The 24,764-nt window shown below is 44.5% G+C and overlaps 1 protein-coding gene across 1 annotated transcript in view; it reads right to left on the bottom strand.

Annotated features, from left to right (window-relative positions):
- The window catches only part of LOC107106021 (chromosome unknown open reading frame, human C16orf70), a 66,004-nt gene that overhangs the window by 13,681 nt on the left and 27,559 nt on the right, over positions 1-24,764 (bottom strand). The window contains exons 6-13 of the mRNA XM_015406104.1: positions 22,784-22,867; positions 17,305-17,348; positions 15,866-15,945; positions 9,070-9,164; positions 6,636-6,733; positions 5,466-5,578; positions 1,975-2,108; positions 528-611 (exon numbers count right to left, since the gene is read on the bottom strand). Coding sequence (XP_015261590.1) covers positions 528-611; positions 1,975-2,108; positions 5,466-5,578; positions 6,636-6,733; positions 9,070-9,164; positions 15,866-15,945; positions 17,305-17,348; positions 22,784-22,867 — 732 coding nt within the window. The remainder of the gene's footprint in view (positions 1-527; positions 612-1,974; positions 2,109-5,465; positions 5,579-6,635; positions 6,734-9,069; positions 9,165-15,865; positions 15,946-17,304; positions 17,349-22,783; positions 22,868-24,764) is intronic.

Genomic DNA, 24,764 nt, shown 5'->3' with positions numbered 1-24,764 from the left:
TTCAGCACGGATTTCTATCAGAAACCAATGAAGAAATATTTTTCAGGTCACGATTGTTAGACCTGATCTCATGAGCCTTTTCGAGAGATGCTGAGTGGAAATGCTGTTCTGAACAGCTGTGGGTGCCAGATTTGGGGGTTTAAAGGAGCTGAGCACAGTTTCTCTCTTCCGTCCCATTTCCCCCTACAAGAGGCTCTGCTGATCGACAAGGCAGAGATTCCTTCCGGCACTGTTTTTCCTCAAGAGCGTTTTGTGTCTGAAGGAGCGAGGTTTTATTTTGTGCACAATGAATATCAATTATGTACAACGTGCTCTGTGACACCCTGATGGAGTTCATGTGTCATTAACCAAACAGACAAGGATAGAAGAGAAGAAAGAAAGAATATAAGATTCAGAGCTCCCAGCAAACAGCAATTAAGGATTCATATGATATTGGCTCCCACATAAATTACTTAACACATTCTGGGTGTTTCGAAAGTTACATAAGCTCCACCGGATAGCAATTGCTTTGAAAATTTGCAGCTTACCACTCCCAGTGTGAAGTAGTTGAAGAAGTAGTCATTGCATTTGGAAGGAACCTGCTTGTGAGGGGATGGCGAATGAATTTTCATCTGCAAAGAAAACCACAATTCAGCCTACCGGGAGCGTGGAGACAAAACCTCTTTTCAAACTAAGTTGGGTCTGTCCAGTTTCGTCTGGCTGGCAATGGCATAAACATTCTCCATGGAAGAAACAAGAATGCTGCTCAGACCCAACAGCCATCATCATCGTCACTGGGTAATTTCAGCATCTGGGAGACAATGAATGCAACTTGGCATAATCAGGATGTGGGGGGTGTCTCCTCCGTCTCCTAACACTTTACATGGCACTCGTGAAAGGTCTCTCCTCAACCCCACAATGCTCTTGGCTCCATCTTTTGTTCAGGTTTTTTCTATTTTTCCTCCTAGAAAAATGTAAAAGTCCTCTTCTTTCCTTCCCCTTCCCACTGTAGAAGCGGTCTTGCAATGCTCCTTCCTGCAAAAAAATTCCCTATGCACAGAAAGCCAGCATGTCAAAGAGCAGGTGTACTGCGCAATTTTTTTTTGGTCACAACTTGCAAGCTTTCTACATGCAGGGCTGGTTTTCATGGAGGCCTGTTTTCATCATATGAGCCTCTGGCTGCAATCTGAAATTTCAAAGTGGTATAGTTCTGACACAGGATTGCCATCTGCTTGTGAGACAAAAATAAATAAATACAATGGACTCTTTGGGTTTGGGAGATCACATAGGCAAAGGGTGGGGTAGAGAAGAAGAAGAGGAGGAGGAGGAGGAAGATGGATTTATATCCCGCCCTTCACTTGGAGTCTCAGAGCAGCTTACAAACTCCTTTCCCTTCCCTTCACCACAACAGACACCCTGTGAGGTGGGTGGGGCTGAGAGAGCTCTGACACAAACTGCTCTTTCAGGAACAGCTGTGCCAGAGCTTGTGACTGACCCAAGGTCACAACAGCAGGTGCAAGTGGAGGAGTGGGGAATCAAACCCGCTTCTCCCAGATTAGAGCCCACACACTTAACCACTACACCAAACAGGAGACCCCTGTTTAGAGTTAGGAATGGCATATCCTGGAGCAGAAGACCCAGGACACTTGGAAAGGGAGTATTTATTAGGGAGCTTTAAGCACTTGGTATCGAAAAGTGTGGCTAGCCTACTCAATTTTTTTAGTGTGCTAATTAATCCTGACCGGGACGGCCCAGGCTAGCCTGATCTCATTAGATCTCAGAAGCTAAGCAGGTTTGGCCCTGGCTAGTATTTGGATGGGAGACACTCAAGGAATACCGGGGTCAGGATGCAGAGACGGGCAATGGCAAACCATCTCTTGCCTTGGAAACCCTACAGGGTTGCCATAGATCAGCTATGACTTGATGGTACTTTCCACCACCACCAATGTTAATAAGTTACAAATCTGCATTAATGTTTGCTGCTGTTGACCCCACCTTATCTTCTGACTTGTAGAAGACTTTGTGAGGAGACCCCAAAGTGCTCAGAACATCTTGGCACGAATCACCAAAATACACACAGCGCTCAAATACCCGCATCTTGGCATCAGCTAATACACCAGGGCCGCAACCTAGAAAAAAAAGAAGTCAACTATTAGTGACTTATGGTGTTCCACGTTTCTGAGATATTTATACTATCTGAAGCCTAGCATGTAGCTAACTAAAAGGAAATGTCATAGACTGAAATGCTCCTCCCTCATGCTGCCCCTAGGGGGTCCCTGGGAATAATATCAGGGGATATTGGAAGTCTGCCATGCGAGTGAGAAACAGGCAGAAGTCCCCCCCACAAAAAACGTTTAGAGTTTATTTATTTACAATATATATATCCTGCCTTTCTGCCCAAAGGAGGGATTCCAAGCCAATAATATTAATGGCATAACGTTTAAAATCATTGCATGAGGACTATTCTATAAAAATGCTCTCATACTCTGATTCTGTTAAGAACTGTACTGTAAATTATGATTCTGGAAGGTTTTTATCCTTTATTAATTACCTGTGCCTTTGAACATCTAATGTTGCAACAAAGTATCTGTATAATGCTACACCTGAACATTATGAGTCAATGACAGAACTGCACAGCATGCATACATTTAGATGAACATTTGTATAATAATCACATTTTTGATCATTGTAATTCTTCCCCCCCCCCACACACACAGTGCTCCATTTTAACACTAGGAGCTTTGGAGACATACACACGATCTACACCCACTTTATTTAAAATTCAGGTTTTTTTCAAGGTCCATTTGGTTCACAAATACAGTTTTAGTATGCAAGATTTCATCCACAATATATAAAACTAATAAGCAGCTAACAGGTTCTCTTTAAATCTCAGGCATGTACGTTACCTAGACCTCACACTTTTATCTTGAAAAAGTGCCTTCTCAAAACCAATTATATTATCTGGACATTAGCTAACTCCTTCCTACTATGCCAGGATACACGTTCCCTGTCCTAGACATCTCTCCTTTCTCCTTCTCTGTAAAGACAGAAGCAAAATTCACTTAAAGTTGTCTACAGTCTTAATCTCCTTCTTTAAAAATTCTAAGCACAATCAAAAAGTTACTTCTGTGGTACTAACCTTCAAAAGAACAGGATGAGAGGCAATAAGATTAGCTAAACCAGTAAACATAATTTATTACATTGGCTGCAAATAAGCTAACCCTGAACTTGCTGTTCAAAACTCATTTAAACCCAACACCATTTAAATTGCTTGTTCGCCCCCCCCCCAACTTGATAAAAACAAAAGTCTTTTCCACTACATTCCCAAGATTCTCAGACATATGCCATTATATCCTGAAATCTTGCAGGAAAATACCATGGGAAAAGGGCATCGCATGGTCAGAAATGGGAAGAATCTTCAATGGAAAATTTCCCCACAACCTGAAATGTGGAAGGGCTGACTTGGTTTTATTGTTGCTGCGTTTCTGTACTTGTAATCCTGCCCCGTCCTACCCTATTTTAGGCCCTTTCTGTGCTCTCCTTTTAATCCATGCTCACTGCAGTGTCCTCCAAGCAGTTGTGCACTAAAATCGAATTCAACCTTTTTAATCCAGGTCCCCCCCCCCCAATTCTGCACTAAAATAGAGTTCAATCTTGTTTTTATTCTGGGTCCCCCCCCCCAATCTGCATTACATTACCTCCCTTCAGTGGACAGCCCAGTTTCATCCTGCTGTTGCCCCGGGTTATTTGGATGCTGTTTTGCAGTGGACTTAAATCGCCTTGACTTGAACACAGAGAAAATCCAGAGTGGCAGGCAAATGCAGAAAGGACCTTAGGGCATTTCACAGCAAACCCCCAAATATATGCGTTGCCTGCAACATTTCGCCAGATTGCCCCAGTGCAGTGAATCCTGACATGGTGACTACAAGCATTCTAGCACCCGCCAAATGTGTTTCCTGGCACCTATTTTCTGCCCTGCTTCCTGACTCAATTCGCATACCTTCCTTCTCCTTTTTTAAAGTTCCCTTGTTCTCTTTGTTCTCTTTTGCCCCTTTCACACTCCTGCTTTTCCTTTTGCCACTTTCCACACTGCTCCCTCCCTCCCTCCGCTGCCACTTTTGGTCTCTTTTGAGTCTCCATTCTTCACACAGAGGTGTAATGGAGTACTCTCTGTGTCAAGGTGAGAAGAAAAATGGTAGACAGGTAATTTATATCTACTCAGGAAGGTGGGGTAGGGCTGAGTCATGATCTTGTAGGAGTTCTGAACGTCAGGCCCTACAATGCCAAGACTGCGGCCATACAGCCCAGAAAATCTACAACTAATATTATTACTGAGGCTAATAAAGAAGTGTTTCTGTGAGTGTGTGCTGTGTTATTCTGGTAATTTAGTAGCCACAGGCTTCAATGTACTTGTACATGAACTTATGCTATTTTGTATGTACTATCGTACCTTTAGATTAAGTCAACAGTTCCTGAGTATTTAGAATTTGGAGGTCTATCCTTGATTTTACTGACTATGAGCAGCTAAGTGGGAGAACAGGGGTCCCCAACATGGTGCCTGGGGGCTCCATGGCACTTGTTAACATCTTTCCTGGTGCCCGCCAAGCAGTGTTCCCTCTAAGCTGAGTTAGTGTGAGCTAACTCACAGTTTTTAGCCTCCGGCTCACACATTTTTGTCTTCGCTCAGGAAGGATAGCTCCAGAGCAAATTAATTTATGCAGCAGCCAACTCACCTGCTCACAACTTTAATGTCAGCAACTCACAAAGTAGAATTTTTGCTCACAAGACTCCACAGCTTAGAGGGAGCACTGCCGCCAAGTGTTTTTAGAAAGTGCGTGGGGTCTAGTGGGGCTTTTGCCCGGCAAGGCTTCTGATTGGCCATGGAAGATTTAACTGGTTGTGCAGACTTTTTAAAAAATGTGCTTTTCCAGCAGCTGCCACCACCACACAAGGACCTTCACTGTGTGACTTGAAGGTGTCCCCCAGCAGTCATTCTGTGGCTGGCTCCAGCTTCTTCAGCATGTATTCTGTGGCTGCCATGTTTATTTTTTTTAGTTACTCTCACCACGCCGTGTCAAAATTCCAAAGGGGCCTGCAGACTCAAAAGGGTTCAGAATCCCTGTGGCAGAACCTTTGTGCATAAATAGAAGGGCTGTCCCAAATATAGTTTGATGATGTTCAGCGATAAAGTCAGCTAAGCACCCCAGCAAACCTAACTCACCTCCAGCTCATCCTGCCTCCCCACCATCACGCTTATAATTGCTGGTAAGGGTATCACAGTGAGTTTGGAAATAAATGAAGTGATATTTCCTAGGACATTAGAGCTCACTGTGGCACAGCAGAGGGAGAATTTGGAAGCAAGTTTTTGAGACGAATCAATGCCCTCAAAATGTGTTGACATAAATATCACGCTATGCATGGTCACGTCTGTGGTTGTGCCTTTGAATGGAAAGAGGTGCACAGATGTCTCTCCTCAGACGTTATACCTGCAGTGAGTAAGCGAAGCCGTAAACCTGAGGGTCCAGTGCCATCTCTCAGAACGTCAACATTCTCTGCATAGACGTTTCCAAGGAAACAGCTGAGGGGCATCATGGGAGCCCTGCAATGATAAGATCATACTTCTTTACCCAGAGAGTCATTAAGATGTGGAATTCGCTGCCAGAGGATATAGTGATGGCCACCAGTATAGACAGCTTTAAAAGGGGATTAGACACACTGGGAAAACTGGGTTTGATTCCCCAGTCCTCCACATGCAGCTGCTGGTGTGACCTTGGGTCAGTCACAATAGCTGTTCTCGAAAGAGCAGTTCTTGAAAGAGTTCTCTCAGCCTCACCTACCTCACAGGGTGTCTGTTGTGGGGAAGGGAAGGGAAAGGAGATTGTAAGCCACTCTGAGACTCCTTCGGCTAGTGAAGGGCGGGGTATAAATCCAGTCTCGCTCTCGCTCTCTAGCAGTGCCTACTAGCCATGGTGACTGAGGGGAACCTCCACATTCAGAGGCACTAAACCTCTGAATCCCAGTGCTAGGAGACAACATCAGGGGAAGGTCTCAGCCTCTATGCTCTGTTGTTGGCCCTCCAGAGGAACTGGTTGGCCACTGGGCCACTAGATGGACCACTGGTCTGATCCAGCAGAACCTTTTCTTATGTTCTTATGTAAAACCACTAACAAGGCACACAAGGTCTCAAACAGAAGCTTTTTCCTGTTTACTTTTCTATGCCAGCGGCAATGGGTGGGGCTGTGGCTCAGTGGCAGAGCATCTGCTTTGCATGCAGAAGGTCCCAGGTTCAGCCCCCACGATCTTCAGTTAAAATAGCTCAGGTTATGGGAAAGTAGTAGACTGCAGAGAAGTTGCTTACAGCATCTCTCTTCAAATGTCTTACCATGTGACTTCTAAACAGAAGTTATCTCAGTAGACTTCAGCCTGCGAATAATTCTTGGAGATCAGCTAAAGCTTTAGTGAGTTCATATTTGGGAGATATGTCTGCAAACCCATTACTAGCCCAACATTTAAGCATACAAGCTGGCTTGCTTGAACAAAAGACTAGGCAAACCTATGGAAATACTTGAGAATAAGATCCAAGCACAACTAGTGTTTGCAGATTTGCATGCACACAACGTGACTGACAGAAGATCACAATCCAAGAGGTCACCTACTTGGTATCCTGCAGACTGTTTCCACTATAGATGTACATGCGTTTCACAGTTGCACCATGTGGAATTTGCAAAGAAGCTAGGCCATGGGCAAAGTTTGGCTAGGGAGAGCAAAAAAAAGATGGTTTTTAAAAAAAAGTTTATTTAAATATTTTCCATAACAAAAACAACACAAAAGTATACTCATGTACATCATACTTCGGAGTTTCCTTTACCTATTTTTTTCTAACCAACCATCGACTTTCTGCCATCTTTTTTTAAACACATTTTCATCTTTTCCTGACAAAATCATATTTAGTTTGTCCATTTCTTTTATTTCCATAATCTTTATAATTAATTCTTCTCTTCTTGGAATGTTATCTGATTTCCAACATTTAGCTATAAGAATTCTGGAAATAGTAAGAATGTATAGAATCAAACATGTATCGTTATACTTTATCCCTTCTGGTAACATATTTAACAAATATATTTCTGGGTCTAGCGCGAGATCTATTTCCACTATTTCCGCAATTAGTTGCTTTATACTTTTCCAAAATTTAACTAATTTTTCGCACCTCCACCATATATGATAATATGAACCAAAAAAAGATGTTTTTGATTGCAGGACAACACTGCATAAAAATGTCAGAACTGTTACCAAGTGCAATTGGAGGGGATCTCCAAAGACCTCCGAAACTTGACCTCTCTTGCACTGTAAAATTAAAATTAAAACCTCCATGGAGTATCTTGCGGCAGGGGTTGCCTGCTGGTGGCAAAACGAGATGACCCCAAAGTATTTGCTGGGGCTTTACCAGTTGCATTTGTTCTCTGCATGTGGCTGCCAAAAGACGGAGCCAGCATTCCCCTTGTTGCCTGTTTCTAAGTACAGTGAGATTTCTGCAACTCTCGCTGGCAGATTATCCTCTGGAATATCTGCTTGGCCACTGTGTGAGATGGGACGCTGGACTAAACAGACAGAGCACAGGTCTGATCCAGCAGGGCTCTTCTGATGTTCTTAGGTCTAGCAGTTCTCAGAACTGGAAACAGGGCTGGTGCTTTCTTGTTTTGAGATACATTCCACATTTTAAAATGGAACGTAATTCAAAGCAAAGGAAGGAAAGTTACTCCTTGCCGGGATAGTCCTAGAGCATTCTCACATCGCGGGGTCCCTCCCCAATTTAACTGGGTCACGCGCTGAACTTTAAAGGTTAACCCAGCCTGCAACATGCATTACCAAAAGAAAAGAAAAACTGCCTTAATTTTCATGAAAATGTTTTACAACTTCTGAGTCGCAATCACAAGAGTAGGCGGAGGGAGGGTATTCTTTCTTTTGCAGCCTGTTTCTTGTTCAACTGAATAAGCTCTGGAAGGTCACTATTACAAATTCTAAGGTTCGGTTCAGTCTTCAGAGGGCCCAACTGTCAAAGCATGGTTTGAAGACTGGTTGCATTTTGTGGGCCTGCAAGATGACGTCTCCCACCCCACACCCCTGTTCCTGGTAAGTGGGAGCTGTAATTTATCATGATCTATGAAGTGGCATTATGATATCCCCTACTAACCAAGGTTTCTCTCTCTGGTTTGAGGTCCAATCATGGCCAGTGGCAACAATGACCCAGACGCTACATTTATCCTTAGCCACTTGCTGACCAGAAAAGGATCGAGGCAGGAGAAGCAGGAAAGCCTGAGCCACGGGGCAGGGGGAAGAATGAGCAAAAGTGCCAGTGGAGTATTCACGACTGCCAGACCATGGGTCAGATCCCAACAAATTTCTGCTTGTCGAAGGCTTTCACGGCTGGAGTTCATTAGTTGCTGTAGATTTTCCGGGATGTGTGGCCATGGACTTGGCATTGTAGGACCTGACGTTTCACCAGTAACTCCTACAAGACAACGACTCAGCCCTACCCACCTTGTGGAGTAGATATATATTTACGGCCTACCATTTTCTTCTCACCTTGACACAGAGAGTATTCCATCTTTCTGTGTTTATACCTCTGAGGATGCCAGTCACAGTTACTGGCGAAACGTCAGGTTCTACAATGCCACGACCATGGCCACACATCCCGGAAAATCTACAGAAACTAAATTTCTGCTTAACAGAAGGCAGATTCCCCTAACCGAAGCAGAGCCGTCTTGCCTCCGCCCTTCCCTCTGCAGCCAAGGATCTCCCCAGAGGACAGGGGGACCCCCAGGAATGGCAGGAGGGACAAATCGGGGGTCTGCAGCAGGAAGGGGGAACTTGGGGAAACTTTCCCTTCCATTAGCAGAAAACTTCCGTCTGGCTTCAGTCCTACAGTTTAAGAGTAAGACCTGTAACGTCTCAACCAAGCTGAGGAGGAATGCCACATATCTCACAAATAATTAACTATGGCAAAAGAAGAGATTTATTGTTAAAGAGTTTCAAAACACACCGTCGACTTGGCTAAGCAAAGTTATTTGTTTAAGTAAGTCAATTTCTGACCTCATACTTGGGAGTTTCAGTCCATGAGTCCAATTGAAAGGAAAAAGACAGTCCTCTGAAGTTGAGGTGGAAAAGTTGCTCCGCTGAGTTGTACACTAGGAGGAGGAGGAAAGGAACATACACACACATTAAAACAAACAGTATTCCCCCCCCCCTTTTCGATACATCAGTGGCATCGATTCATTGAGAACGTCACAGGCACATGCCCCAAACTTTCATAAAACAGAGTGAAAGATGATATCAGTAGGTAGAGCTTCAGCAGCCTAGTAGCCCAAACTACCCTGATCTCATCAGAACTTGGAACCCAAGTAGGGTTGGCCATGGTTAGAACTTGGATGGGAGACCACCGAGGAAGACTGGGGTTGTTGCACAGAGGAAGGCCATGGCAAACCAGCAAACGGCCTTGTCTTGAAAACCCCATGGTCTTGGGGTCACTATGAGTCAGTCGTGACTTGACAACACATAACAACTAATAGCTAGAAATTCTGTTTGTCTTAGAACAGTTAAATTAAACATGGACATTTGCGGAAGGAGCAGGCTATGGAATTGGGGAGGCTATTTCCCAATGTTCAAAGAGGAGATGCCTTTTGCTGCTTTGAAAAAGTCTTCTTTTGTTCTCAACCCGTTTATAGTATCTGTAGAACTGAAGAAACCATATAGGGAGCTGCCTTCGGAAACCCGTGGGTGAGCAGGCTGGGTATAAATACTTTAAGCAAACAACAGATAATGTACTTTCTACTACAACGCCTCCAAGCCAAGGTGAAGCACCACTAAGCCCACAAAGGTCTGATGTAGAGGTAATTTTCCTAAACTACAACTGAGATAACAGAAGCAAGTCTTGGGGGCATGACCTCCCTCCCCTCCCATGAGGATTCTCCTGCCTTTCCATAGTTTGCTTGAATAAAAGGATAGCGTTGTAGATGGATCAAAGCTAATGACAAAATAAACTGAAACCTTGAGATGAAAGAGCAACACATTTCCATTCTGGCATCAGTCTTTGTGGATTACAGCCTCCTTGATCCGATATATCCACTTATTTTTTGCTTCAACAAATGAATGATATAGGGTTTGTTAACCAACCTATGGCACACTATCTCCTAACCCTGGTTAGACTGGGCACATCTGTCACATCTGCACAACCCCATTAATCTACTCTACCACCATTTTCCTCGGATGTTAAGAATTTTAAAGCAGAATATTTTTCAAATAAATACTTATTTGCATAATTAAGGTGTGGACACTGCTACTGAGCATTATCATCCATAACCATTAAGATGAGGTCAGTTTAGTCCCACTATGACTGGTCTGGTCACCGGACTATTATTTATTTATTATTTACATTTTTATCCCGCCCTCCCCGGAGGCTCAGGGCGGCTAACAGGCATATAGCTAATAAAACAGTAAAAACAATACAAAATATTAAAAATTCATCACAATTTATAGCCTATCTAAAAGCAAGGCTATCTAAAAACAGGATGGCAGTCCTCTGAATGTCCCATTCTCGCTCACGGTGCTTTTTTAGGGCTTTAATGGTCTATGCCCATATCCAGATGTCCATATACCGGAAATTCCAGGGATTCCAGGAATTTCAGGGCGTTGATGGTAAACTGATGCGTTGTGGTGGTGGCGGCTCCTATTCAAAAGCCTGGCGGAAGAGCTCCGTCTTGCAGGCTCTGCGGAACTGTGTTAGGTCCCGCAGAGCCCTGATCTCCTCCAGGAGCTCATTCCACCAGATAGGAGCCGCCACTGAAAATGCCCTGTTCCTGGTCATGGTCAGCTTGATGGCCTGGGGACCCGGTACATCCAATAGGTTCCGGCTCCCCGACCGTAGTGCCCTTGGGGGAACATATGGTCCCTTAGGTAGGCTGGTCCCTATTATATGATGCAGTCAAACATTTCATGAAGTCAAAGATAGCACTACCAAATATCAGCTCACCTTTTAAATTTCACTATGGTATCATTAGAAAACTCGTTTTTAAAACTGCTTTATTTAAAAAACTGGCTGCAGTTACTTCAGCTTTATTTCCGGAAGTGAATGGAGGAGTGAAAAAGAAAAGGGGAGCTGCCATTGCCACTGTATTTATGAACAGCCGTGGAGACAGGAGGCAGCATAAGTGTCAGGGAGGGTGGGGTATGGTGACCTCCCTTCTCCCCCCCCACTTGTTCTCAGCCCATGAGGGAAAAGGGGTAACAGGAGGACAAAAAGCACCCCTTGGAGGTTTCAGAAACAGCTTCTCTGTCAGGCCTTCCCCTCAAGCCCCACCACTTCTGAGGGAAATGTAGGAGAGATGAGAACTGGGGGGGGGGCCCTCTGGGAGAGCCAGAGTCAGACCCCCTCCCCCCGCCTCCTGAATCAAGACCCTGTTGTCTGTCACTCAGGGCCAATCGGTGAGCCTGGACCACCTCACAGGGTTGTTGGTGGGGATGGGGCAGTGAAGGAGGAAGTCCAGTGTGCTTCCTCAAGATCCTCAGGAGGAAGAGAGGAAACAATGAGCTAAAGATGGATCATAGCCATGCTCAGCTACTGAGGCTGGGTGCATTGGGTGCAGCTGCTGGAAAACTACCTCATTTGCTTGCCTTATTTACTCGTCTCCTAAAAGTGCTATATATACAAAAAGTAACCAATTTGTATGGAAATGTAAGACGCCCCCCTTTTATGGTATCTCTTTGAAAAAACCTAGTCTTGCGTATGATTAAATACATTTATTGGGGCTTTTGTGGGTTCCCCAGTAAATCAGTTGCTTTCACTCCTAGGCATCAATAGTTTTTGTTTGTATTTTAAGTAAAAATAATATTGTTAATTCGGTTTGCCTGTATCATTTATAAAGTTTATATATCCAGTATCTATCTGACATTACGTTTTATGGCACACATGGCCTGGCCCGAGAAAGTAACGTTCATGTCAGATCTGGACCTTGTAACAAATGAGTTCAACGCCTCTGGTTTAAACTGAAATGTCCCTTAAGAGTGGTTTCTGTTTATGGAATTCTGCAGTGTCTATGGAAAGTTCTCTACAAATAACCTCCTCCTCCCTTGGCAACCTCAAGCCAACCTCAGTCTCACTCTCAGCCCCCTTATCTATAAGAAAGGGATAAAACTCATCTTACAACAACCCTGTAAGCAATTCTCCCTCTAAGCTGTGGAGTCTTGTGAGCAAAAATTCTACTTTGTGAGCTACTGGCATTAAAGTTGTGAGAGAGCTATTTGGCTACTACATAAATTAGTTTGCTTTGGAGCCATCCTTCCTGAGCAGAGACAAAAATCTGTGAGCTGGAGGCTAAAAAACTGTGAGCTAGCTCACACTAACTCAGCTTAGAGGGAACACTGCCTGTAAGGTAAAGACTATCAAGCTGATGTAAGGCTGCATTCAGATGTCACAATAAATTGTGGTTGCACAACTCCTGGTGAGCCTACTGGACATTAAAAAACCACAGATAGTTCATAAATCCCGGTCAGTCTGCTGCTTGTCTCCTTTCCTACCTTCAAGCAGAAAAGTGCTATTCTGAGCTCCCCTGAACTGCCAGGCTACTGGTAAAATCTCACCATGTATTTGGCCTGCTCGCTATTGGTCAGCTGCAATAAATGGGAGGGGGGAGAAGTAATTCAAGGCTTCTGCTTTGCTAAGGATCATCAGCCTCCCACTCTGTAACACTCTGAAGGGAGAGGCCCATGGCTCAGTGGAACAGCATCTGCTTGGCATGCAGAAGGTCCCAGGTTCAATCCCAGGCATCTGCACTACGGATCATGTGGTATGTGATGAGAGGGACCTCTGCCTGAGACCCTGGAGAGCCTCTGCCAGTCTGAGTAGACAATACTGATTTTGATGGCCCAAGGGTCCAATTCAGTATAAGACAGCTTCACGTGTCCATGTGTTGAAAGCTGTGGCTCAGTGGCAAAGCATCTGCTTGGCATGCAGAAGGTCCCAGCCAGGTTCAATCCCCGGCATCTGTCTGAGACCCTGGAAAGCTGCTGCTGTCTGAGTAGGCAATATTGACTGTGGTGGACCAATGGTTTGATTCATTGTAAGGCAGCTTCATATATTCATATTTTTCCAGTGTCCCCCCCCACACACTTATCTTGCCCTCCTTTTAAATTTCCCCTCTGAAGAGGCTGATCCCTCTGAAACACACTTCTGCTGGGTGAAACTGTCACTAGTAAAATGGGGGAGCCCCCAGAAAAAAGGCAGAGGGGGAAAGTGGGAGAGAGTGCCCTTTGAAAGGAAGCTAAGATAGTGGTGCTGCTGAACGAACTGCGCTGAGATGTCATGGCCAAATCACAGTTAGTACAAACCAGTTAACAAGACTGGAACAAACCATGGTTTGGAGTCCTTGTTTAGCACCTGCCAACAAACCACCGTTTGTTTGGCAGCCTGTATTCTGATACCATACACAACCAGAATTCACTCAAACCGTGGCTGACAAACTATGGATTATTGTAGTGTGGGACTGCAGCCCGTGCGAAGAATATAGGAAAAGCACTAGGCAAACAGTAAGCACTACCATCATCGCAATCAGTTTGCCTTGGCCTCATCCACCAGTGGAAACTCCTAACTCATGAATCCTGCATTCCTCAGATCCCCTGGAGAAAGTGCTATAAGCACTGTTTTGCTTTTCCATTTAGGCTTATAGTAAGATAGTCACTTAAACCTCTCTCTCGTGATAAATCAGGGCTTTTGAACATGAGGCATCTTTACTAGCCTAGCTGAGCTTGACATCTAATTATGCAAGCCTATCAGCTCCTGTCTATGGGAATGCTTGCTATGGTTTAAAGGACAAAAGGCTTGTGTCTGGAGAGCGCTGTCTGACAACTGTAATTTGAGCACCTTCAGAACAGACCCAGACTACACAAAAACATCAGAGGGGATGAGAAACATTTGGTAAAGTTCATGGAATTAAACCTGCAGGCAAAGGGTCTGCATGGGTGGGAAATAAGACAGAGACAGCATTTAAAGGCACAGCCCCCTCCCATCACAAAAAAACCTTACTGCTAGAGTTTCTTTCTGTAGTTCTAAGCAAATGAGATGGGTGGGGAGCACACAGGGAGACACAAATAAATGCATCAACAGGAAAGAAAATACACTACCACCACCAAATTGCCTTTTCTCTCGCTGGGAATAAATCCATGTGCAACTCTGACTGTAGGCAGACAATGTTTTCCAAAGAGAGTTGACAGGTGATTTCCGACTGTACACACTCATTTCTTTTGTCTCATTGTCATCTTCGGGGAAACAGGGTTTGCAGCTTTCTGAAGCAATACTGAATCCCACAAAGCCTGTTTGACTGGAGATGACAGTGGGGAAAGCAAAGGGAATGCACATCACAGGGCAGAAATCAAGTATATACGGACAGTACATCATCTTCAGTTTTCACGGGGCATCTATTGGGTTGGATCTAGACTAAATTTTCCATCAGTGGAATGGAACTTTCCTGCATCCCTCCACCCCACTGATCGCCATGAAATGCTGCTCCAGGGATGGGGCAGAGATAGGGGTCCCTGAGTAACTATCTGAGGGGGTATGCTGCAGGAAATCAATGGAAATTGGGGGGGGGAGAGAGAGAGAAGAGAAGAAAAGAGAAGAGAAGAGAGAAGAGAGAAGAGAGAAGAGAGGAGAGAGGAGAGAGGAGAGAAGAGAGGAGACTGGATTTATATCCCGCCCCCTTCACTATCTGAAGGAGTCTCAGAGCGGCTTACAATCTCCTTTCCCTCGCTCTCCCCACAGCAGACACCCTGCAATGTTCCCTCTAAACTGTAGAGTCCCGTGAGCAAAAATTCTACTTTCTGAGCTACTGGCATTAAAGTTGTGAGCAGGTGAGTTGGCTACTGCATAAATTAGTTTGCTCTGGAGCCGTCCTTCCTGAGCCAAGGCAAAAATGTGTGAGCCAGACGATAAAAAACTGTGAGCTAGCTCACACTAACTCAGCTTAGAGGGAACTGCCCGTGAGGTAGGTGGGGCTGAGAGAGCTCTCTCGAGAACTGCTCTTGAGAGAACAGCTCTGAAATAACTTCTAACTGACCCAAGGTCACACCAGCAGCTGCATGTGGAGGAGTGGGGAATCAAACCCGGTTCTCCCAGATTAGAGTCCGCGCTCCTAACCACTACACCAAACTGGCTCTCTTTAGTCTGCATCCAACCCACTGCATGCCCCTGGAACATTAATTAATCAATCAATTAATTAATTTAGCCACCAACTCACTGCTGACTTATGGCAATCCTGTAGGGGTTCAAGGCAAGAGATGTTCAGAGGTGGTCTGCCGTTGCCTGCCTCTGAGTAGCAACCCCAGCCTTCCTTGGGTGGTCTACCGTCCAAGTACTAACCAGGGCTGACCCTGCTTAGCTTCCGAGGTCGGATGAGGCTGAGCTAGCCTGGGCCATCTGGGGCAGGGCCTCCAAAACATTGGTGGCTCATTAAAGTGTGTTATCTCATGTGACTGGCCAACACCGCTAACAAACTAGTTCAGGAATTTGGTAAAGGCCACAAGTGCTGACTCCTGGGAAATTCGGCAGCAGAGGTCAGACTTGTGACCATCCACTGCAAAGAACAGCAGGGACCAAATGGGACGATGAGGCAGCTGGCCTCCAAGCAGGTTTCTTGCTTTCCTGAGCAGAGTTCTACATGCAGGACACAGGGGTAGCACAGAATTTAGAAACCATTAAGATCACAGGTGCATACATTCAAGATTTGTGAACAAGTCTGTTAACTCTCTGGACTCTCAGCCTCCAATGAACACCTAGGGTTCCCATGGAGCCAGTAAATCATGTCTCCACATGCACATAAATCTGCAAGTGATAACTCACCTCCTGGATGTGTTGCCCCAAACGACTGATCAATTTGTTCTATGGTTGGAGCAATAGCCTGAGAGTTGAAATGTACACCACTAGCAAAAGGAAAAAAGAAAGCCTCAGAATCAGCAGATACTCTATGCTATACACTAGTGAATCATCCTCGATATAGACAAGTGCATCAAGAATCCTTGAGCTTCACAATCTGTTTTGATTGCCTCTGTCCTCACAGCTGCCCGGGGAAGACAACTTGTTATTCCCACTGTGAAGATCAGGAGCTTGAGGCAAAGGTTATTCCCAGACACACTCAATGACACCCTGGAATTATGAAATCCTTTTGGAACGTCACCAAGAAAAATCCACTCAAGAAACACACTCAGAACATTTTTATGCACAGAAAGGAGTGGCTTTTTGTTTCAACCACTTGCTTCATTCAGCAGACTAAGACACTCTGAAAGAGAGAAACTGATCCATTTTCCAAAGCCAAGCTCCACTTTTTATTATGGGGAGCGTCCTCGCCACACTCTTACACCGGCAACACACAAAATTAATTCATAGGAAATGTCTCAGAAGAGGAAAAAATGCAAAGCATTAAGGTGCACTCAGGGCAAAATGTCCCACCTAGAACCATGGGAACTGGAGTGCCCCTGGAAGACAAAGATCTCTTAACAGAGAATTTTCAGCAACCTCACCAAACAACAGCTGGAACAATCTGGGGGAAGACATGGCAGTTAAACTAGTACAAGCCAGACATAAGGCTTGTGCCCTAAGTTCTTTTGCCCACTGGAAGAACAAACTCTAGATTCTAGTGATCTGAGGACTGGTAAGTTCCATGCTAGCTATAACATGTATTCACTTCACAGTGAACCAAGAACATTTCACATGAGCGCATGGGACCCTTCTGCACCTGCACGCTTAATCCAGATTCTCTAACTGCAGCCTTCTAAATGTAATCATTCAAGCTGGAAACGATATCACCCTTTTAGATACCACAGGAGAGTAAACTGTGGCGAACAAATATGCCTTGCAGCAAACTAAATATTGGGGTGGATTTCTCCAGAAAACATCATTGTTCCCACAATTCTATTCAGAGTAGGGTTGAGCAATGAAGTCACAACTTCAAACACAATAGCACTGGTGCATGACATGTTGTATGATTGTTTTGTCTAGTTTTTCAGCCACCACAGAAGGGAGGTTAGTTAATCACTTGCCCAAAGATAGCTTTACAGTTGGTTCTCCCACATCCACGGCCAAGGACTTTTGAAACAAAGACAACCAAGCAAGTCAACAAACAACCTGGCATCCAACTCAATCCCATAATCACCCTCTTCTAGCTCAAAGGCTTTGTAATGGTTTTAATTCACTCCTCTCTCTACTTTGGTCCCATCCAATAGCCTCTGGTTAGTACAAAGGGCAGGCTGTCAAAAGTGAAATTTCTTTGAATGACTACTTACCAATATTTTAACTTCACTTTAGTCAAGTCATAAACTTCAATCACCTGAAAAAGGAAAGGAAAAAGTTGTTTACAATGAGGGGAGGGGAAAATACTACATTATGACAACTTAGAGATTCCCCCGCCCACCCTTCGAAGCAGCACCAGAAATGCTAACGTGCCTCTGCACCTAGCAAGGGGTCTTGGGGAAGGATGTCGGAAAAGAAAAGGCTCAGGAAATGGGAAACAGTGGGCTGGTCCCACAGATACGTTTTGCTAGCAGAGGTTCAGCCTCTTGTGCAAGGGAAAGCCTCCACTAGTGGAACAGATTGATGGGAACCAACCCAATAAACAGTTAAATTCTTGGTGAATACAAACACAATTAAATACTAAAGGGGAGTTATAGCAAGATAGCAAAAAAGGGGGAGTGAGGGAGGGAGAAGAAATAAAGGGAGGGAGAAGAAATAAAAAATGACAGAAAACAGCAAGATAGCAAAAAAGGGGGCATTCACCGATCTGAGAGGGAGAAGAAATAAAAAATGACAGAAATAAACTGCATTAACTATTTATACTATCCACTTTTTAAGCCAATTAATTTTCAGCCTTCTATACACTTAATTGACCACTTAAAATGAGCACTTTGGCCATCTCGGAATATTCTGGGGCAACAATTTTCCTTAGGCAAAACACACACACACACACACAGCAACAACATAGATATGGAATTACTGTTTGGAAAAATATTAAATACAGTGAACCATAATAAACCCACAGATCTATTGACAGTAAGTAACGCCTTTAGCAACAGCATCCACTTTATAGTTCTAATAACAATTGGACTGTAGATCTATTTTTAATTTGTATTTAAATCAGTCATTTTTGGCCTAGAGCCTACTTAAGGCAAACTGTGCAGCAGCAGACACAGCTTTGGAGACAAAAATATTTTGATTGAATGCTTGACCAGAACAGCTCTGATACTGATGGTTCCTGAACCCCCTTTTATGGGGTCCGGTTACAGAATGGCAGATGCTCTATTCTTTCCAACTTGCTTAAGACATCTGGTTCCCTACCTCGTCTGGCAATTGACAGTGTGGCGCAGAGAATTATTTTTATAACCCGAGTAAACCATCTTCATTTAGAAAATGGAAGTCGGGGTGGGGGGTTAACCTGCACTTTACTAGCCCTGACTGTGGATTTTGGTACTACTTATCTCAAGCCCTTTGCAACCATCACAACTGGAGGACATTTGTGGAATTGTCTTGAATGTATGGTTAAAAAAACCTGCTCTTCATTTCCCCAGGGGGTTTCCATTAAAGGTTCCGTGCTTCTCTAGTCTCAACATACTGCTAGATTATCTGCCCCAGCTAACCTCTCTCACCCCTTACGCTCAAGCCATCCTGTGGGCTTACCTACACATTAAAAAGTCCTCGTCTTCATTGGGGAATCACACAAGGACTTCTGCTTCCTCTCCTCACACGCCAGCTATTTTCTGCTTGCGACCAAAGCAAGCAGGGAGAAGCAGCTTTAGTTTCAACTCCCCTACTATTTTCACCTTCGCAAATTGCCCTTCCCTTGTTAAAATCACATTACTTATACAACTACACCCACCTTTTACAACTGAAGCCATTCGCTGCTCCACTGGGCAGTCTGAAAATACAAAAATAGCAGGGGAGGGGGAGGCTAAAGCTCCTTTTACCTGCCTTTGATCCCAAGCAGAAAAGAGCCGGTGTGTTGGGGGGTGGAGGAGGCAGAAAACTCTGACACAAACTCCCTGTGTTGTTCCCTTATGAACACAAGGCCTTTGTCTACACCAAGAGTCCCCAACCTTTTTGAGCCTGCGAGCACCATTGGAATTCTGGCACAGGTTGGTGGGAGCAGCCACAAAATGGCTGCCACATGAGGCGGAGCCAATCCCATCCTCAACATCAGGGAATGAAGTCTACTAGAAACTCTTTAGCAGGACTCCTTTTGAAATGAATTTATTGTCTGAGAATATTTTCTTGCACAAACTCGGCTTTAGTCACAATTACCCATGCTGTGTGTAAACTACTGCCAGAGCATTTTTAAAAACTCTCCATGGCCAACTAGAGGGCCTACTGGCCAAAAGCCCCATTTGGCCTCACCCACCTTCTAAAAGCACTTGGTAGGGACTGCTGGTCTAGACAAACCGTTCAACTGATGCCCTCCAGCTGTCAGGTCACAGCATCCTGGAAATTAGTTTAAAAGTTGCTCTGCAATCTACTTGTTACCAAGCACCAGCAATCAAGCAGAGCCAGTCTCTTTCCTACAGGGCTGATGTGCCTCAGAACAGCTTGTACTGGGCTGGTTCTTCCTCATATACGCGAAAGCCCAATTTTTCATTGCATCATGGGGAACGGGGGTGTCATGTGAAAACAATGGCAGGAACCAGGATCCCTCCCCCCTGCCTGAGCCACATGGCTTAGGGGGGGGTTGTTTTGTTTTGTTTTTGTACTTGTTATGTGTTGAGCTGCTGGCATTTCTGAACAGCAAGAGTTCCAGGAGGAAGTATGGAACAAACACACACACAGTGAGTACTTTAGCCCAGGTCAAGGGTTGCTGGCTAGCTTGAATTTACTGTGGGAAATTATAATGGTATACGTAGCTGTCAAAGAGAGCCCCTCTGCCTGCCCAACCCAGGCTAGGAGTTCTCTTCACAAAGAGGCTGGCTAGCTACAACTACAAAAGGGTTAAAGGCACCTGTTTTACCTTCAACCAGGTAGTGTTACCACCAGTCCTTTTATGTCCCTCCAGTCCAGAGCCAAAGGACAGACTCTAGACCTTACTCAACTTAGGAATCCTTCCTGTGAGACTGGCTCACAGCAGGAGACCCACAGGTTATTCTAGAGGTAGTCGCCAACAGTCTCAGGCACCAGATAACTTATTGCAGCAGTGGAGACAGAAACCAGAATTGGTGAATAAAATATATTTATTTACGTGCAGAGTATATTAATAAAAAGTGCAAATTACGTAGAATAATATTGTGGGGGATAAAACACGAAAGCGAAAGATTAACAAACGAGCTAAACACTTATAGAACCTTGGTTCTCAAAGACAAGATGCTGCCCATTCAGCTGTGGGTCCAAGTGTAGTCCGTCTCCAGAGTCCAAAAGCCAGGCTGGTTGGCTTCAGCAATCAGAGCTTCCAAGATGGCCAAAAGGTGAGCAAGGCAGAGTTACATGTCAGCTTCACATGCAACTCCAACATGCCCCCTGAATAGGAGTTAAGGTAAGTTATTTATTGTCTGAACCTCAGATCAGTTATTAGGCCTGAGCACCAATCAGGGTTCAAACAATGTCTTCCAGATACAAGGAGGCCAATCAAGGAAAGCGTGATATCACTGGTTTCTGATTGGTCTCTGGTCATGTCAGAAGAGCAGGTGACATGATCTGCAGTTTCACAGCACCAGGCCTTCCCACAGGACTTAATTGCTTTGGAATGTTAACAAGCCAAGGACAAGAGAACATCTTATCTTGCAGGTGCAGAGACAGACACGCTTCTCCAGCACGATTGTGTGAACTAAGGAGTCTTAAAGACAACATTTTTAACAAGAGCAGGCCGCAGCCAGATTGAACCAAATTTTTAAAGCAGACTCCATTTTGAGTGAACCAAAGTTCTTGACAGTAGCATGCAGTATAACATGGTTCCCACACACATGTTGTGAAGGTTTGGTCCTATGAATGTAATGTGAACATGCCACTGGTTTATCTAGCTCTGTTGTCTAGTCTGACTGCCAGTGGCTTTCTAGGACTCCTGGTAAAGAAATATTTCTCTTAACTGGCACTGCCATGGAATGAACCTGAGACCTTCTACATTCAGAGCCGGTGGTCTGCGACTAAGCAACAATCCTTAGAGGGAAAGGGCTCTGAAAACGTCTAGAGGACTACAGGTTTTGTCTTTATCATACTTCTTTGTGTTTTCTTTTTGTTTTTATTCTAATAAATGAACACTTTAAAATGCTTTATGATTCTGGCTAGTCAAATGCCATTTCTACACCCAATCAGGAAAACGTAACGACCATCAATTGGACACTGATAATCTTTGAAGGAGAAAATATTTTCCCTTTGTTGGACTCAGGGAGCATTTACCAAACAATATTACCGGTACATTTAAAGCTATGCACAATAGACTTACATAAGAAATGAAAGTTTAATAGCAAACTATTGATTATTGCATAACTAAAAATTTACCAAACCATTTTAGCTTCTGCTAAGCAGTTACAATTATTGCAGGGGCAGGGGGGAGCCATAACTAAGCAAATTAAAGTGTGTGTGTGTGGGGGAACAGAACAATGGCACTGTTGACGGGAAACGCCTCTCTACCATCTACAAAAGAACACTTGGCAGTTTACAGTGGCTCTTACAGATCAAGCCATATAGCATTTTCTGCAGCTAGAAATTTGATTTGGGTTTTTGTCTGGAGAGAAGACATGGAATGCTAATCAAGTAAAGACTTCCTGGTTTCTGCAAGCAGCAGCAGTCAGACACTGCCATTGGGCAAGCAAGCAGCAGCACGGGGTGGGGGTGGGGGTGGTGCAGTGACACTGGAAAGGATCTTGCAGGGAGCTGCTGTGGTGCTGTTCCCTGTACTATATTCCTTTTATTCTCAGGGAGTCACTGGCAAACATCAACAATGCCTAGGGTTACCATATTTTAAAAAGCAAAAAAGAGGACATATTTCCTGACTACTTTGAACAAGTGACCATTATGACAAATAATTTTAAATAACCCTGCTACTAACTAGGAATATTCCTAACCTTCCGACCCCCAAAAAGGACATGTTCATCAGCTTTTTAAAAAGAGCCCAAAACAGGACGGACACAAAAAAAAAGAGGACAGGCCCTCTAAAAAGAGGGCATCTGGTAACCTTTGCAATGCCCAAACGTTCTGATTTGACTCAATTCTGGATTTATGTATTAAACATAGTTCTGGGTTTATTTATTAAATAAAAATACAAGCAGATAATTTTGTACTAGCCACAAACCTCTGTGATATCTTTCAGACCTCTGAGTATTTACATATCCTAGCATCTAATGCATCACTTGTTCTCTACCTCTGTCCGATTTCATTGGGAAGTTCGTTTTAGCTAGGCAGATACAAGAAGGAGATGGAAGAGTTCACACAGCAGGATGTTACCCAGAAGAACATCTGTAACATCTCTTTTGTTGGAACCAACTTTGGCTGGGTGTACTTGCACACGTAAGTCTTAAGTGGGAGGGGAGCGGGAAGGCAGAAAAGTACAGCATGGTGTCATGTTCAGAACGCTGCACAATGAACTGGGAGACCCAGGTCTGATTCCCTGCCTTGCTATGGAAGCCTGCTGGATGACTTTTGGGCCAGTCACACACACTCAGCCTAACCTACCCCACAGGGTTGTTGTGAGGATAAAACAGAGAAGGGGAGAATGCTGTAAAGCCACTTTGGGTCCCAATAAGGGAGAAAAGTGGGGTAGAAACGAAGTAAATAAATATATTTTGTTTTTACCTTAAGTCTTTGATTGAAAGCATCAAACAGCAGTTTGATTCCGTCCTGAGTCAGGTTAAGGATGAGGTCATGGCTAAGAGGAGACTGGAGGGGGTAAAAAAAAGGAGCAATGAGTTGTTAATAGTCAGTGGATTATTTGTCAATCCAAGTTCTGCAACCAAAAGCCAAGCAAGAGAACATTGACCCTAATTTTTCCCAGTTGGCAGAAAGAACCATTGATCGTTCCACAAATGAAAGCTAAAGGCCAGGGCACTTGCCAAATATTCCTGGCCGTTCGCTCATTTACATGAAACTGAAGTGGCTCTGGCAAGATATTCATGCCGCTGAAACTCAAAGCCGATCGCTTTCATGGAAGAAGAAAAAATATCTTTCAGAGTTGACATTTATCACTTAGGGTGAACAACAGAAATGCTTTGCAAAGGAGAGAATCTGTCACTCTCAGCAACACTTTTAATGCTGGGGTGGGGAGGGAGTGTTAAAAGAAATCCAGAGAGCCTCTCTCTTATGCTGATAACACTTTGGGAAGGTGTTGCACACTCCAGATACAAGGAAGGCCGGAAGTAGAGTAGAAATGTTGGAGGGGCTACTGCAGGGGAAGGTTTGAGAACCTTCTGCAATTCCTTTCAGGATTTGTAACGCCAAACCGGGGAAAGGGGGCTCATTGCCTTCTGAAATCAGTGCAAGTTTTTCAACTAATTCAATCAAGAATGGGAAGGACTTAGTACTGGCTTCCTGGGGTGGTTTCACACAAGCACGTTAGCTACCAAATCATGTTAGCCACAACATCCAGGCTACCAGCACGTGTGAAATGAGTTTATCACCATTGTTACATCACGGATAGAGCTCTCACATCACCCCAAGCACAAAGCTTTTCAATGCAATCGATTCCTACTTGGAGGTACTCAGTTTTTAGTTGATGCCCACCAGCCCTCCGGAGATCAGCACAGCAGCTCATGACTCAGGGCACCACAGAAAGATGCCTGTAGCACCAAGAGCTCTGGATGAGTCAAGTAAGTGAGCCAAAGTGCACCACAGGGCAAAAACCCCTCCGAGTCATTTATGACTCCGAAGATGCACTCGGTTTCCCGAGTTTTCCCCATGCCAGTGTTTCTCTGATGCAGTCAGGAGGAGCGACTAAGCTGTAAAAAATGTTTTACGTTGCTTGCAGGACCTCCATTACAGTGCGTAATATCACTACCTTTAATATATATTTTTAAAAGTCTATCCCCGCTATGAGATAAAAGCCTGAAAGCGGCCAGATAGCAGATTTTCAAACTAATTTCTATTATTATTTTCACATCATTTTGATTTCTTTAAAAAATGGTTTAATATACTGTGGCTCTCTGCCACAGGAATCACAGAATTATAGAATCATAGAGTTGGAAGGGACCTCCTGGGTCATCTAGTCCAACCCCTGCACAATGCAGGAAATTGACAAATACCTGCCCTTCCACACCTGCAGTGACCACTGTTCCACGCCCAGAAGATTAAGGTGAAAAAAACCCCTCCAGGGTCTTCAGCCAAACTGGCCTGGGGGAAAAATTGCTTTCTGGCCCCAAAGTGGCGATCAGCATTTCCCTGGGTGTGTAAGAAAGGGCCACAAGAACTAAGCACTGATGTGACCAGTGTTCCCTCTAAGCTGAGTTAGCGTGAGCTAGCTCACAGTGTCTTAGCCTCCGGCTCACGCGTTTTTGTCTCAGCTCAGGAAGGAGGGCGCCAAAGCAAACTGACTGATGCAGTAGCCAAATCGCTCGCTCGCAACTTTAATGCAAGTAGCTGACATAGAAGAATTTTTGCTCACAAGACTCCACAGCTGAGAGGGAACACTGGATGTGACCCTTCCTGCCCTCCCTCTCATGATCTGCCTAAGTTCACACAATCAACATTTGCTGTCAGATGGCCATCTAGCCTCTGTTTGAAAACCTCCAAAGAAGGAGAGCCCGCCACCTCCCAAGGAAGCCTGTTCCACTGAGGAACCGCT

Source organism: Gekko japonicus, unplaced genomic scaffold, assembly GCF_001447785.1.
Source record: "Gekko japonicus isolate JY-2015 unplaced genomic scaffold, Gekko_japonicus_V1.1 scaffold757, whole genome shotgun sequence".
Classification (NCBI taxonomy): Eukaryota; Metazoa; Chordata; class Lepidosauria; order Squamata; family Gekkonidae; genus Gekko; species Gekko japonicus.
The sequence above is the reverse complement of the archived record's forward strand: the minus strand, read 5'-3'. Positions and strand labels throughout refer to the sequence as shown.